Source organism: Etheostoma cragini, chromosome 24 (assembly GCF_013103735.1).
Source record: "Etheostoma cragini isolate CJK2018 chromosome 24, CSU_Ecrag_1.0, whole genome shotgun sequence".
NCBI lineage: Eukaryota > Metazoa > Chordata > Actinopteri > Perciformes > Percidae > Etheostoma > Etheostoma cragini.
The window spans coordinates 3,787,044-3,803,661 of record NC_048430.1 but is presented as its reverse complement, the minus strand read 5'-3'; the positions used below and the strand labels follow the sequence as shown (position 1 = coordinate 3,803,661).

Here is a 16,618-nt window from a genome sequence, read left to right as displayed (position 1 = left end):
TGTAAATTCTTATATTGTATTGACATAAATAATAATATGTAGTCTACAGCCTAACAAATAAGAATCAACACAGCAATGTCCAAGTATTTAGACTTATATTTTAAATGAGAGATGCTCAACATGACTTAAACAATGGTGTAAATTATTAGTTAAATAATGTCTCGTTTTTTTTTTGGGGGGGGGGGTGTAAATAGCATACTATGCTCTAATGTTTCCGTTCTGAACTAAAATTCACGGAGGCAACGTAATGATGATTTGAAAGTCAAAACTCTGTACTTCCGGTCTTTAAAACGCTGACTTGACACGTGTGTGAACATGCGCCTGTGTGGTCTCGGGGATAAGTGAACGCGCAGCGCGACTCGGCCGATGCTCGAGACATCACCTGATTCTAATATCTGACATGTTTGTCCTGGATCTGTAATCGGCCGTAGATCTTCTAACACTCCATCAAGGTAACAACAACCTCATTCTTTCCCCTAAAACTCCTGTTGCCTAATAACCAACATGCACCTTTAAACTGTTATTAACATATTATATTATTATATTAACATACAAAATGGTAGTTTGTCTGTGTGTGTGTGTGTGTGTGTGTGTGTGTGTGTGTGTGTGTGTGTGTGTGTGAGGAAGACAGAAAAAGACTTTGTTTGGGAGGAGGCAAGCCAAATGTACATATTATTAGCATACAATATGGTAGTTTGTGTGTGTGTGTGTGTGTGTGCGTGTGTGTGTGTGTGTGTGTGTGTCTGTGTGTGATCCAGTTGTTGATGATAAAGTGAGTCGCAGGTGAGTTGCTTATTGGATGAGAAACAGACAGCAGGTACCATCGACCTCTCCTTCCCTTTCCCCTTCCTTTATCCTGCTGCCTGAACCAATCACACTTCAGCCTTGCAGAAGTGATTTCCTTGATTCATCCTCGAGGAATACTCATTAGCACCAGCAGTTTTCCAGAGACCAGCTGCCTGATGCTTCACTGTGACGCCTGGCTCCTATCAGCACAGGAGCTACTCATCCCTGACTTCCTGTCTACCCAGAATTCTCTGAGGCCCACCTACTCTTTCTCCGCCTCTCATTAAAGCTGTGGAGCAGACACAGGTTGACGAAATGAGGGGTTATATAAACTTAAATCTGGATTATGCAAGGGTGTTTATATCCTAAATAATAGTACAAATAACACATCGTTATTTAAAACTGCCTTTCTCAAAAGTATAACAGTATTTTATTGTATATGGTATATTCTTAATCTTTTGTTGCCATTTTATTTTAGATTTTAGAAAATCCAACCTTTAAGGACACCAATTTTCTTTGTGAATGAATAATGTAAATAATTAAATGTTCTTCCTTAAATGGTTTTATTTCAGTTAACTTAATAGCTGGTTTAATTTGCATTGAGAGATGATCTTATGGAAAGTTCCCCATGCCAATCTCTATGTATGGTGAAGGGTATGAGAGGATGGGGGGGGGGGGGGGGGGGGGGGGGGGGGGGGGGGTGCATAGTATCCTGATCCATGAAATAACTGGCCTTTAAAAATAAGAATGTGCCTGCCTCTATGGGAATTTAACATAGGGGGGTGTATACTCATGTCCCCTCTATTTTAAGGAAGAACATTTATTTATTTACAATACATTATTCATTCACAAAGAAAATTGGTGTACTAAAAGGTTGGATTATCCAATTTTTTTTAATTAAGACTTTAAGATGTTCTTTATTCCTTTTTTTAATCATCTTCAGCCTGGGTGTGTAAACTTATTCTAGCCACTGTATTTGCTTATTTTAAATGTATTTTTACTCCAATATCAAATAATGAAACAGAGTTCATTACTGCAGTTACAGTTCCAGTCCTGTACTCAAAGCCGCTCTAATGATATTTTTTATTAACAGTAGATCAAATGTTTACTTTTAGGTGAAACCACAGAGTTTTAGCACCCAACTCTTTCCTCTCACCGCTTTGTGTCCAGACTCAGCGGTTTTCAAAGAAATTATGAAAAACCCACTATCTGCATGAGGTAGCAGACAGAACATACAATGCAACATAGCGGAGCATTGAGCAGCTAAAGAGCTCACTATTTGGGGATGCTTCATATCTTGAGGCACTTTTCTTCTTTCCTACTGTCCACCAGTCCCATTACACAACATCACAACAGAAATACCTTCACACCCAAACATAGCTCCTGGTTATATATGTTCATCTAAACGGGATCAAAGCGGTGAACTAAATAGGGTCAAGTGAAAATATAAAGTAAAAATCCATTCTAAATGTTTTTTACTCATAGTAACGGTGTTTGGCTGGTTGTGATGGCCGTAGCCTCCGACAGTAATAACTGTTTTCCTCTCGACACAGTTCAATAGGAGCAGTTAGTGTTTTCAGTGATTTCTAAACAGGAGGCTCCCTGCTGTCAGACAGATTGTCTGTAATTACAATCCTCTTCGACTACAGCCGTGTGTGTGTGTTTGTGTGTGTGTGTGTGTGTGTGTGTGTGTGTGTGTGTGTGTGTGTGTGTGTGTGTGTGTGTGTGTGTGTGTGTGTGTGTGAGAAAGAGGGAGCAATATGTGCAGAGAGAAGATCTCTGATTTTAGAGTAAAATCTCCCTCACACATACAGACTACAACAGACAGCTGGAGGCCAGGCCACGTCACACAGAAGTGTAAAGTTGAGATGAAAATTGAATCCCTAAAAATGATCAAAATGCAAGAGGTTATTATTTATCCGCTTTCTTTCTCCTCCTCTGACTAATATAACTCAAACTAACTAAATAAAAGAAACCATCAAAAGTTGCAAATTAGCATATGGGTCTTCTCCAGGTCATGTGCGATGTACAAAATTACATCTCTTGTCTTGGCCTCACCATGGCAACCCCCCTACACACACACACTCAAAGGTTCTTAAGCAGGCTTTTCTTTCTATCCTTAGCCTCCCCCCTCCTCCTCCCATCTCCTGTCTTCTCCTCTCTCCTCATTCCTCCTCCCTCTTTCCACCTCCTCGCCCCCTTCGTGCACCAACCGCTATTCCACCCTGAGAGCTGGCGATCCGAGGGCTCTGCTGGGCATCTTAGTTAGTGACCTAAGCTGCAGAAGTAGCCGCCATACACACAGACATACACACACACACACACACAAACACACACACATTTAAACACTTAGTGCTAATTCCTGGTCTGACTCAGCGCGGACAGATTCCCGCTCCAGCTTTTTCTCATCTCTTTGGATCAATCATGTTACCTGAATATGTGAGTAGTGTACCTAATAGATACTTGTTAAGTGAATGAATTGTGGTTAAATTAGTAACAGAAGTTGTTCTTAAGTTCTTATGTAAGGATTTTTTTTTTTAAGTCTTAAATTGGTGATTAGTGGTAAAAATGGTTCTTTAGTTGACGTTAAGGTTTAAAGATGGGTCTATAGTTAATATATAGTGACAATGGCTTAGTGGTAAAGTAATCTATGGCGATATTATCTACATCTACAGTTGATATAAAGTGGCAAAAGAGGCTCTAGTTATTTTAAAATGTTCCCAAATTGTGGATGTTACGCTCAAAGGGATAATGCATTTGGCTCAAATGTTTTGTCACTGTGATATCAAGTGTGTCTTGTGTCATTTATTGTCTTTCAAGTCATGTCAACAAGGAGTAAACCGGTCATTTGATGGAATTATTCTTAAACATATGTTTTCAGATATGTATTCAGGCCCCAACAGCAGAAAGTATTTAAAGTGTCACCTTGGAGAAGAATGATTTGCAGCCATGGCTCATTTAAAATGTATGTGGATGTGGGGATATTTTGGAACAAAGTTGTTAAGAGACGTGAAGCTGGAGAGGGATTAGGAAGCAGAGTGTCATATCGGGTGTCTGTAGCTAAGAGCTGTGATTTGGCCCACAGTCCAACCTCATGGGACTTAAAAGCCTGCTAAGCCTGCTGATAACATTCCCCTTTTCATAGGTTGTTAAAAGTCATCTCAGTTAACCGTCATGATTAACATTATTTTCATTTTTTTTTAAATAAGAAGCGAAGTAAAGTGTTACTGTGGGCTGATCGATGTAATCTCCTTTCCTGATTCATCCACATCCATATTGTTGTTTCCATTGCTGCTCATATCAGGACATATGATTTGTGTTGGTTTTTTTCAAAACCCATGTTAACCAAATAGAAACTTTAAAAAGTATCCCTGTCAATCATTATATTGTGAGCTTATAAAACCTAATTAAACCGTATGAACATGTACATTATGCAAGCTGTTTTTTTGTCTGTGTTCCAAATAGGATTTCTCCATGCATGCAAGACCGCTCCACTAAATATAGCAGGCTTTGGGGAGCTATATCTTTAACGTGTATGTATAAGATGTGGATGTAGTTGCATTTGATATAACATTATGTGACTATTTTCTGTTTAAATTCACGCCAATACATTGGTCTTTTGTCCCAAATGATTTTGATAGAATGAAAATCATATGGAATCTGAGTTTTTTTTTTTAGACAGGTCCGTTATTACATGCTGAAAAACAGCAATTTTAAGTGCATGAAGCAACAAACTACTTACCTGTGAGCTTACTGGTTTGATTTGGATGATTTTGCACAAAATGCGTGTATCCTGTGGAGCCAAATGACATATGTAACATTCTTTCTATGCCAGGTAGTCCTGTTAGTGGATGTCCTGTCCTGAATCCCCAGTCAAACACCAAGATTAGGAGCTGTGATCTTATGAGTGGGAACAGAAAGCCACATAACATCTCTGAAAAACAATGATAGATGACACATTTTTGGTATTCAGCAACTTCTTTAAATTCTGTGTTGACGTTTGTGTCTATACCTCAGGTGTGTGTGAGACTGCACCATGTACTCAGTCGAGGCAGGGATGTGGGACCCCCAGCCTCCGTCTAAACATGCCTCGTCCCTCTCCCCGCGACCCCCCTCCAACTTACGCCCTGCCCATGTGATCGCAGCCCCCCCTGCCAAACGGATCACCTTCTATAAAAGCGGCGACAGCCAGTTCGAGGGTGTCAAAATGGCCATCCAAAAGCGCAGCTTCAAATGTTTCGACACCCTGCTGGACGACCTTTCCCAAAAGGTTAGTGGGACAGGTATCAGAGTTGTGATGGAAAGATTTCTTTTGAAGCTATCTGTGTAGATGCCCCTTTAGCACACTTTAATCTTTCAACTTGGCCACCGCATAAGCTCTACTTTGTTAAATGTTCACCTGCTCAATGCAGTTTTATCTGAAGACACAGCTGCAACAGATTTATACCGTATACAGTACATGTGCACATGTGTGTCCACATTCAGGTGCCCTTGCCATTTGGCGTGCGGACTGTGACAACTCCCCGCGGCACCCACGCCATCAAACACCTGGAGCAGCTCCAGGACGGTGGCTGCTACCTCTGCTCAGACCGGCGCCAGGCTAAGCCAGTCAATATGGAGCTGGCCGGCAAACGTCCGACCATCTGGTACCATCACAGCCGGAGGCCCCAGCAGCCCGAATCCTCGTCCGGAACACCGCCCGGCCATCAGTCTTACAGGCAGCGGCGGATCCTGCTGGTGAAGAACAGCGAGCCGGGGATGAGGAGAAGCGTGGTGCTGAGCAGAAGGTCAACCAGGAGCCTGAAGTCCTTTCTTGATGAGGTGTCAGAGGTGATGCAGTTTCATGTACGCAAGCTCTACACTGCTGAGGGACGAAGGGTAAGAATTAGCCTGCTTCTGAATTTTTTGGTCATGGTTTAGAGGGTTTTTATTGCAGATGACAGCAGCTTGTTCTGAAAACTGACACTGACTGATATTTTGCTCAGATTGACAGCGTACAAAACCTGATGACTTGTCCTGGTACGTTGGTGTGTGTTGGCCGGGAAGCCTTCAGCCCATTGTTGATAAACTTCATCAGGAAGAGCTCAGAGGAAAAACTGCCTGGTCTGGGCAGCAGGGGCCCTGCTCTTGGCCCCAGGACTCCTGGAAATGGGGCCAGATCTCCTGCTACTCAAGGAGCAAGATCCCCACCTCGTGGAGCTCAGTCTAGAGCCAGCGAATACAGCGAAGGGCAAGAAAGCAGGAAAAATGGTAGGTTGTTTGGGTTAATATCCGTAACACAAACCACAATTTCAACTACAGATCTAGAGTAGTTTAAAGAGTAAGATAAAGTGAAATAATGTTTGCTTTTACATTCCATTTTATCTCTATCCTCAGCTAACTTCGGTCTGGAAACCAAAAAAAGCATAATCCATCCTCGTTCAGATTCCTCAAACCGCTCCACCCGTTTCTCCTTGTCTTCAGAGAAGTCATACAGCAATGGTTTCAGCGCCTACTCCCAGGCCAGACCAGCTATTATGAACGATGACATTGAAAAGCGTGTCCTGGTCAATAAAGACGGCAGCCTGTCAGTGGAGATGAGGGTGCGTTTCCGCCTACACAATGACGAGACCCTGCAGTGGTCTACACAACTCAAGAAATCCCCATCTCTGACTAATGAATGCTGCCCTCTGAGTCAGGCCCAGCCCCATTACCTGCAGCAGTGCCAATCAGAGAGCTGCTCTGATCCTGATTCCACATCCTTTGACCCAGAGGGTGTGGATTATTCTAATCAACCTGCGCAGTGTTTGTTGGAGGGGAACCAATGTCCTTGCTGTTACCAGAGACAGGAACAGCAGTACGACTTATGGGAAAACCCAGCACACAGCCAAAAACAGCACCCTGTACCTCCACCACATCCACCCAGCCACTCCCACACTCTGCTGAGACATACACACTCTTCTAGCTCTTCCTCGTCATGTAATTCCAGGAGGGTGGTGCGCTGTCGAGAACGGATCACAAACTGTGGCACAGGTTCAAAGCAGAGCCAACTGGTCCAGGAGGAGATGTTTGTGACGGAGCAGGTTGAGCGCAGAGTAGAGCTGGAGAAGAATGGAGATACCCATGTCGAGGTGTGCAGGATGAGCCGATGCTGCAGCCGCAGTGAAATGGTTGCCTTTGATAGCAAACTACGACCACTTAGCAGGAAGTCAGTAGAGGATGACCTACTGATGGGGGAAGATGGGGACCGTCCACTGTCTGCAATCAGTAGCTCCTCTCATATCCTTCAATCACTGCAAGAGGACCAGGATGATGACCTGCCACCTAGCGCCTCACAATGCTGTCAATGCAATGAACCCTGTCCTTCCCCAACTTCACAGACTCACCTGAGCAACAAACCAACAAGCAGTGTCGCAGCTGGTTCTGTCCACTCGACAGAACACAAGAAGCAAGAGGAAGAGAGAGAAAGCAAAACAGTATCTGTAGCCTCTTCCTGTCAGTGTGGAGCAGCCACCCCACATTCAACAGCTGAAGCAGAAGGGATGGATCGAGCTCCCAGCTCCAAGTCCAAAACGAGCAGAGCCTCAAGCAGGTCCAGCAAAGTCCGCATCCCAAACTCAGAAGAAGAGGGGGCTGCAGATGATGAGGATGAAGATGTACAGAGGGTTGTCAGTGGCTTGTCTGGTCGTACAGGATGTTCTCTGCAATCAAGGGGATCCAATATATGTCCCAATTGTGGCGGATGCAAAAGTGGGGTCAACTCTGAATCCAATAGCAGAGCATCACAGAGGTCCATGCATTCCCACCGAGCCTCTCCAATGCAGGCCACACCTCTTTCCAGCCAAGAGAATGCAAATAATGGCAGTGATGATGATGGCTCGGAAAATTCAGTTGGGTCCACAAAATCCAACAAGAACAACCTCACCAACAATGGCCGCTGCTCTGCAATATCAAACATCCAGGAGCACAGAGCATCTAGTGCCATGTCAAGAATGTCCCATCCTGAGGAAGCAGGAAAAGAGGAAGAAAGGGCTTTGAGTGCAACCTCAGCCACAAGCCACAGGTCCAATAGATCATGCAAATCTGGCTATAATGACAGTCCTTGTGGCACAGAACAAAAGGACAGAAGCCCCAGTGCAATATCGGCTCAGTCCAACAAGTCCGGCAGGTCACACAAGTCCAACTACAGCTGCACCGCTGGCGAGCCTGACATAAAGACAACAGAGGAGGCAAAAGAAGCGAACACTGAAGAAAGAGCACTTAGCTCCTTGTCAGCCAAATCTGGTGCCTCAGCGGAGACCAGTGCTTCGGTCAAGAAAGGAACTAAGGTTGCCTCACCACCTGACAATACAGCTGTGGAGGACGATGACACAAACAAAAGAACTTCCAGTGCCCTATCTGATACGCCTGGTGAAGCAGAAAGATCAGATAGTGTCATGTCTGCTAAATCAGCTAAATCTTATGTGTCAGCAAAGTCCGGCACATCTCACAGGTCTATTTGCATTCACTGTGCAAGAGCAGTATTTCAAGCTGATGTCCCCGTTATCGAAGCAACAGAACAGGAAGAAGAAATGGAGTCAGAGGAGAGAGCAGCGAGTGCCATGTCAGGCAAATCTAATCTTTCTGCCAAATCTAATAAATCCCACAAGTCCATCAAAGCTGGAGAAGATGGAGAAGAAAGGGCAGCGAGTCAAGCATCATGCAGATTAGTCAAATCTAAAATTTTCCACAAAAATGACAATGAAACCGCTGCATCTCCAAGCTCCAAGGAAAAGGAAAATGAGCAGGGAGAAGATGAACAGCCTGAAAGTGTAATATCTGCTAAATCAGCCAAAGACACAGCAAAGACACAGGTAGACAACATTGAGGACAGAACACCCAGCACCATGTCTAGTAAATCACACATCTCTGCAAAATCCTCCAAGTCCCAGAAGTCAAATCAAACAACAGCATCTCCAAATCCAAATGAAGCCGATATGCCTTCTATTGAGATAAATGGAAAAGAGGAGCATAATGAAAATCAAGAGCGGGTGGCCAGTGCCCTGTCTGTCAAGTCAAAATCTTCTATAAAGTCCCATACTTCTCAGAAGTCTAGTAAGAATCTCAAACTTGTGTCACCAAGTCCAAATGTTGTCACCTTTCAACCACCAGAGGGGGTTGATGAAGATGAAAATGAGAAAACAGAGAGAGCACAAAGTGCTGCATCTGCTAAATCAGAGAAATCTAGTGTTTCAACTTCATCACATAAGTCTCGCCATAAGAGATCAGCGGATTTTGCTGTCATTAAAAGAGCAGATGCAGATGAAAATGTGGAAGAAAATTCAACAAAAAGTACATCTCACGGACAAACGCTCTTACCCAGGGGGTCATGTTCCCCACTGACCCACTCACCCAAAGCTGCATCCCCCAGCAGATCTAGCAGATCTGGCAGATCAAAATATGGCTGTGGAGCAGCTTCAGCACTTGAAAAGTCAAAGGAAGAAAAAGAGGGGGAGAAAAAGGAAGATCCTGAGGAGCTTGAAGATAAGGAGGCTTCTGAGCAGGACAGCATCCTGTCGTCCTCAAGCAGAAGGCACAGTAGAGAATCAGGAGGCACTGAGCAGCCACTGAGTCGAAACTCATCAGGCTCAGTCTCTCTTGGGTTGCCAGAAGACCAGGAAATAGCCGACTCAGACAGTGGCAAGTCCTGTGTTTCTTTTCACACAAATACTGAAAAAAAGGGCAGAGTGAAGACAGTAACTCCCGATGTCCCCAAAAGCTCAGAACAGTCCGCCTTGAAGGAAGAAAGGGAGGAAACGGGGTCCATCACATCTCAAAAGTCCAGCAGTAAAAGCGCTCACAATCATATCCCTACTTTTAAAACAACAGGGGGGAGCAGGGATAAAGGTGAAGAAGGTGGCAAGCAAACAACAGAGAGAGGAGCCAGCTCATTGTCAAAAAGCAGCAAGTCTAACAAATCTTCCTGTAGCTGTGGCAACAAAGCACCTCAAACGCTTGACAGTAAGTCAAAGCAACACACTAGTGCCAGCCCAACCAAAGCAGGAAATGACCCTGAAACGGCAAGTTTGAAGTCAGCTTCAACGACAAAAGCTAGCAAAATGTATGCCAATGACAACAGGACATCATCTGCAATGTTAGCAGCAAGTGCTAAAGGTCGGAGTAAATCCCCTGCAAGTGCCAGCGCTGAAAATACCAATGTAGCTCGAGATTCAGGAGATAATGCCGCTGCAATTCAGGCCATCAGTAGACCAGCTAGTAAGGCCGAATGGGAAGAAGATAATGCAGACAATAAGGCGGCAGGTGTCCAATCCAAGAGTCCCTGTAGCCTCAGGCCTGATTCAGCAGTTTCAACTCACTCAGACTCCAAGATGAAAGCCTCAAAGCAGAGTAAGGCCAAATCCAGCACCGGACCAAGCAGCAAAGTGGAGACATTTAGTGGGAGCACTCTGCATCACTCTACGTCTGCTGCTGATATGCTAAAGGAAACCATGGCTGCTGCTGCTGCTGCACGTTCAAACAGCCAACAGTCCATGGCCAGTAAAACCAGTGACAAGTCCAGGAGTAAAAGGTCTCAGAGGAGCAGGAACCAGACAGATCAGGAGGAACTGGAACTGTCACCTGCCTGTCTGCCCAACGCTTCCCCCAATGAGGTTGTCAGTGACTGGCTGCGGAGCATTCCCGCTAACAGCTGCATGCTCGCACTTGGTGATGGGCTGAATGAGGAGGAGCAGGAGAAGGTGGAGGAAGAGAAACCCGGAGAAGAAGAAGCAAAGGAGGAGGGAAATCTGGAAGAGGGGAAAGTGGAAGACAAGAAGGAGGGTGTTGAGGCAAACAAGGAAGAACAGAAAGAGGAGGAGGCTGAATTTGATGCAGCAGAGGAGGAGAAGAGTCCAGATTCAGCTCCAGGTGGTGGTGATGCTGCGGGGACTCTACCCAAAAGTTGGCATTCTTCAGTTGCAGTGATGAAAGTTCTTCTGAGCTCCTCTCCGGGTCGATGTCACAGCATGCCTGAGGTAAGCTAATGACTTTATGTTAATGTGGTTGTATAACACGGAATGAGCAAAAAATGCAGTTAAGGTTCAGGCTTAATTTCTTCAGTTCTCTTCATTTCTTGCTTCATTTCTGAGTCTTTAAACTGAAACTATTCAGGCTGCATCTTACAGCTATTTGCAATATGTTTAATGTGAATTTTTATCAAATAATCAATTAATTAGTGAAGTGTCTAAAAAAAAAAAGAAGAGAATATTTGACATTTTTGTTGTTTTTGAATCATTTAAGAACCCTAAAGGAAGTAGAGAAACAGCTGAAAAAATGCGTTCACTCTTGTACAGCTTTTTTAGAAGCCCTAATTTACCAGGCTATACAGTCGAATGAATGAATAAACGTAATCTGTCTTCTCTGCTGTCACTTGTAGGTGTCTCCAGTTTATGGTCGTAGACTGAGCACATCCGCCAGGGGGTTTCTGGACTGTTTGGCCCAGCTCCAGCTCATTGAGCCTAAAGGGACCCCTGGCTTTGACCAAGAGAAGGACCGCAACCAGCAGTATGAGGACATTATGGCCATCCTTCAGTCTCTCTGGCTCACTGTAACCAGAGACATTGCGACCAAGGAGACCAAGGACGTTGGCACGGAGCAGGTGACTCCACCGAGGTCCTCATCCGGGGTGGGAATGAGCAGTGGCTCTGGCGGATCAGGGAAGGAGAATGGAACTCAAGGTGGAGATGAAACAAATCAAAACAAAACAAAAGAGTCCTCTTTACATGAGGGAGAAGAAGGGGGAGCGGAGAAGGTTGTAGAAGAGGAAGAGAAAGGAAATGCAGAGGCAGAACACAAGGAAACTGAGGCAGAACCAGAGGAGACAGAGGTTGCAGATGAAGAGGTTCAGAGTACAGTCCCTCCAATTCTGGACAGCCCAAAAGTCTCTGAGAATCCCTTGTCATTGGAAAAGAGCTCTGCCAACAACAGCTCCAAATCCCCCACGGATAACGAACAAGAGACGGCGGAGGACTCAGGCAGCTCAGGCACACCCCCGACAGTCCTGCGAGCACCATTGTCAAAACGACTATCCCAAGACCCTGATCCGGTGTGGGTCCTGAACCTTCTGAAGAAGCTGGAGAAACAGTTCATGGACCACTACATTAACGCCATGGCGGAGTTTAAAGTTCGTTGGGACCTGGACGACAACCTCATGCTGGACACCATGATCGGCGAGCTGAGGGAAGAGGTGAGCAGACGCATCCAGAGCAGCGTCGAGCGTGAGGTGAGGAAGATTCAGAGTCGCGCCGGCAGAGGGGGGAAGTTTCCCCGGCCGCCGCAAAGACCGGACCTCTCCAGGGAGTCCACCGTAACAGAGAAGAGGCGTCAAATATTGAAGGTAATTTCACCAAATCCTCTTTACAACATATGTAAGATGCTGCCACTTCAAAGGCAGAAGAATACAATTTGATTTATGTTTCAGGTCATGAAGAAAAAGTCAGTAAAAACCGCTGATTGCCTGAGCGATGAAGACATGACGGCTGAGTTCAGCGACCAGCGAAGCGATGACGAGTACTGTCCCTGTGATGCTTGTGTTCGCAAGAAAATGGCCGCCCGGCCTCTCCAAGCTAACCCGCTTGCAGCCAAAGCACCGGTGATGATGGAGTTTGACCTCCTTAAGATTCTGCAGCTGAAGAAAACCCCTGCGCCTGCAGTCGTGCTGCAATCTGCAGAGATGGAAATTGATTGCGATAGCGAGGGAAGGAATTTAGAGGTGGTGCAGGAGGAAGAGGAGGAGGAGGAAACTAAAGAGGATATTAAAGCTAAAGTTGTTTTAGAGGAGACAATTCCAGAGGAAGATGAGGAAACAGGGAACGATGGGGGTGAGGCAGGAGATGATGAGGAGGAGGAGGAAGAAGCTGAACAGGAGGAAAGTATTGCAGGTGGTGAGGATCAGGAAGAGAAAGAAACAGCTGGAGAGGAACCTGGCGAAGAGGAGACATCAGGAAATGAAGAGGAAGAGGCAGAATGTCAATGCCAGTGTGCCAGAAATGAGGAGGAGAGCGACAAAGCAGAAGATGGAGAGGAGGAAACAGCAGAAGAAGAGGCTGCTGAGGAAACCCGCGACAACGCAGCTGAGGATGAGACAGGAGATGATGAAGAGAGAACAGGGGAGGAACAGGGGGAGAACAAAGAGGATGGAGAGACAGGAACCGAGAAAGAGGAGGATGAGGAGGAAGAGGAGGAGGTCGAGAGTGACAAGGAGACGGTAAAAGAGGTAACAGCAGGTGAAGGAGAAACCACTGAAAAGGGCGAGGGTGAGGAGGAGGAGGCCGAGGTGGAAGACATTGAGGTGTCTGAATTTGAGGAAGAAGATGAAGGAAAGGAAGGAGAAGATGAAGGAAAGAAAGAACAAGAAGAAACGACAGGCAAGGAAAGCGGAGAAGATGAGGATTCTGGGGAAACGGAGGATAACAGCGCGGCAAAAAATGAAGAAGAGTTTGTGGAGGGTAACGTCAGCGCTTCGGCAGAGGATGAAGATGAAGGGGACGATGCTTCCGGAGAGGGGGAGTCACATGAAGATGAAAAGGAAGGAGAGAGTGAGGAGCCAGGATATGAGGCATCAGAGGAGGAAAGAACCTCATTAAAGGTAGGATGAATAAATTAAAAAGAAATGTATTCAATTAGAAAAGTATTACCCAAACTGTCAGTATATAGCCATAGTTTAGAACACACATTGATTTCCAGAAGCCCTTTAGTTAAACCCCTTTTTTAACCTCCATACTAACATTTAAACACATAAAGCAGTTCTTATCAGATATATATATATATATATATATATATATATATATATATATATATATATATATATATATATATATATATATATATATATATATATATATATATATATATATATATATATATATATATATATATATATATATATATATATATATATATATATGTATATATATATCAGATAATTTTTGGGTTTCTGTAATTAACATTGCAGAGAACGGTCTTTTATGAGACAACTGTTGTTGTGATTTGGTGCTATATAAATAAAATTGAAATGAATATAGTGACATTAAAGAAAGAAATTAAACAAATTCCATCTGTGAAGCATTTGCATCTGGTGTGAAGACAGATAATGAATAACTGATACTATAACAGGTCCAAAAAGACTTTTTACTTATAGACATGGCAAAAGAGACAGCTCTAAATCAGTGGATTTTTGAGCGAGACAACCCCCTCAAAATAACTTATTACACTATCAGAATTTTATCCATTCGGTCCAATAACATGTGAAAAGTCTAGAAGAGCTGCAGAATGAAATCATTTAATCCCCATTCAAGTTAGCTGGCTACTTTCAGGTATTTTTTAGCTCTATGTCTCACGCGCAACTATTTTTCAGTCTTTCCGTTTCTTTTAGCTGACATTCTAGTTATGCATACCAAATTGAGCACCACCCATTTTTTATCCCTGAGTACCTGAACATGGCCATGGAGTTCAACTCTACTGCACGTTATAAAAGGAATCTGACCTACTGCAGCCTAACCACTAATTCTAACCCTGTGGGAAAAGATAATCTCGCTATCCAATTACATGCACTGAACAAATGTTCTGTTCCACAACGCTTCCACTAATGGACGACTACTGTTGTTGTCAGTCTTTGCATTGCAGTCTACTCCTGCTGGACAACCAACGTGTAGCTGTAATTATTAACACGTAGCTGCCTTAGTACTACCCAGTTTAGATAGAAACAACGACACAGAGTCAATGTCCTTTTGCCTCGTTTGTCCCTCAGGGCCAGGGGGTGGTTGTGACCGAGGGTGACGAGTCCCACGCCGAAGAATCAAATACCGACAGCAAGCGTCCAAGTGACACCAGCGTGGCCGAATCCGGACACGAGGGGGCCGGAGCCACAGAAGACGAGGAGGGGACAGAGGGCGGAGAAGGTGGAGCTGAGGCCAATGATACTGTAGACGAGGAGGAGGATGGAGAGGTGGACAAAAGGGAGAACGGCGTTCTCTTCCATCAGTTCACCAGGACCTCTGTGGAGTCCCAGCCCGGCTCTTTGGAGGACATTGACACAGAGTCACCCAATAATCTTGTCAACTCCACAGAAGTACCCAAAAGGGCTGCTTGTGTGTGCGGTGGTGTATGGACGGGCCAGAGGAGGAGCCGCTCGCCGGGTAGGGTTAAACGGTCCAAACCCAAAGAGTGTGACGTTGAGTTGAATTGACTTTTAACTCACACGGACACCAGACTTATGGTCACAGACTCCCATAAATCCTTGCTCGGTCAGTGACTCCATGGATAGAGTTATGTAGGCAACAAAAAAAACTGCAAACAGAAACTCAAACACTTAAAGCACTTTATCACTCCAGATCCGATGTAGAATATTGAAACTTGAAACCTCCACATTATCCTATTTAATTACATGAAATATATATGCATATTTTGTAAGTTAATTTGGATGTACGAAGGGATATGTCTAATTCTGTATGTGTCTGAATAAGTTATATTTTTTGAATTGTTTGACACCCGTGGGTGTATTATGTAAACTTGCTATTTTGTGTAGTGGACCACAGGTGTAATGATTTATTGAATCATGTAGCCAATACTTTACCAAGTACCTCGGAGATATATGATCTATTTATTGCCTGTTTCTATAGTGTGACAGACCCAGTGTATTGATACTTCGTGGGTGAATCAGTGTAACTCTTCGTCTATTTTACTTGGGCTCATCTTATCTTAAGTCTTTATTCTCAGGGGTTTGGAAGGTCTTCTCCCAGCTATTACTTAACTAGCTCCTTAAATCTGTGGTCTGTGAAAAAGCCCTCTGTTTTAATCTTATAACCTTCTGTGATGTAAAGGAATAGTTTGACATTTTGGGAAAATGTTTTGCTGAGAGTTAGACGAGCGGATCAGTACCACTTGTGTCTGTATGCTAAATATGAAGCTAAAGCCAAGAGCTGCTTAGCTTAGCTTAGCTTAGCACAAAGACTGGGAGCAGAAGGAAACAGCTAGCCTGGTGCTTAAGCTATACTTTTAATTTTCTTTTGGATTACTGTCCATTTAAAAAATGACAGATTTTATTCAATATCACAAACAGTATTTCAGTAGCTTTAATGTATACGATTTGAATTTTTGACATTCATAATGTGTTTCCCTTTAAACACGCTAAAGTGTAAACTGTACCTCCTTATATTATATGTAGTCCAATTACTGTGATAATTTATTTTGCATGAATTTTCTTTCCCAGTTACAAAATATTCGCAACAAAGCACACTGAGCAAATCTGAGTCTGAATATAAGAGTGTTTCTTAGTGTGCGGTTATCTTAACCAGCCGTGTGGAACAACAGCCTGAAGCTTGTTACTGATGCCTTACTGTATCCATGGTTATACGAAGGTAGATCAACAGACACGGAGGGGGAGATCATGGTTAAGTGTCTGTCTTTTGTTTCCTGACACCCTCCCTCTGTTAGTGGCTCTTCAGCAGAATCAGAGAGCCTGTTAAGGAGACTGGATTGGATCAAAGCTTCTCTATAAAATGCTGGAAGATATACCTTTTAATAGCCCCTAAGGAGAATTATCTCTCCTTTAACTTCTCTCCTTTAACTTCTCTCGTTTAACCCTAGGTGAGTGAGCTGGGCTCCAGGTTTAAAGCGGAGATATTCTGTGTGTGTTCAGGACAGTTTGAACGAGGCAAAACGTGCATCTCTCATTGCACAATTTTACAAAATCCTCCTGTTTGTGGTACACAGAGGGTGTGTGTGCCTATGCTGTTATTGGTCTGTTTGGCTGTCAGTCAGTCAGTCTGTGACATCACCAAGTAAACATCATGTACCTAGAGCAAATAAATATACA

General features: G+C 44.1%; 1 protein-coding gene across 2 annotated transcripts; it reads left to right on the top strand.

Moving 5' to 3' along the window:
- The first annotated feature begins 2,972 nt into the window (after nt 1–2,972).
- Nucleotides 2,973–15,578, top strand: rp1l1a (rp1 like 1a). 2 transcript variants are annotated; one of them, XM_034864326.1, is made up of 8 exons: nt 2,973–3,225; nt 4,804–5,056; nt 5,272–5,664; nt 5,772–6,036; nt 6,163–10,778; nt 11,180–12,139; nt 12,224–12,988; nt 14,738–15,578. In XM_034864326.1, the coding sequence occupies exons 2-8, from the start codon at nt 4,823–4,825 to the stop codon at nt 14,987–14,989; spliced, it is 7,485 nt and encodes a 2,494-aa protein (XP_034720217.1). In that variant the 5' UTR covers nt 2,973–3,225; nt 4,804–4,822; the 3' UTR covers nt 14,990–15,578. The 2 variants fall into 2 exon arrangements, with proteins under 2 accessions (XP_034720217.1, XP_034720216.1); XM_034864325.1 differs by having other exon boundaries at nt 12,224–13,390; nt 14,552–15,578.
- Nucleotides 15,579–16,618: the final 1,040 nt, after the last annotated feature.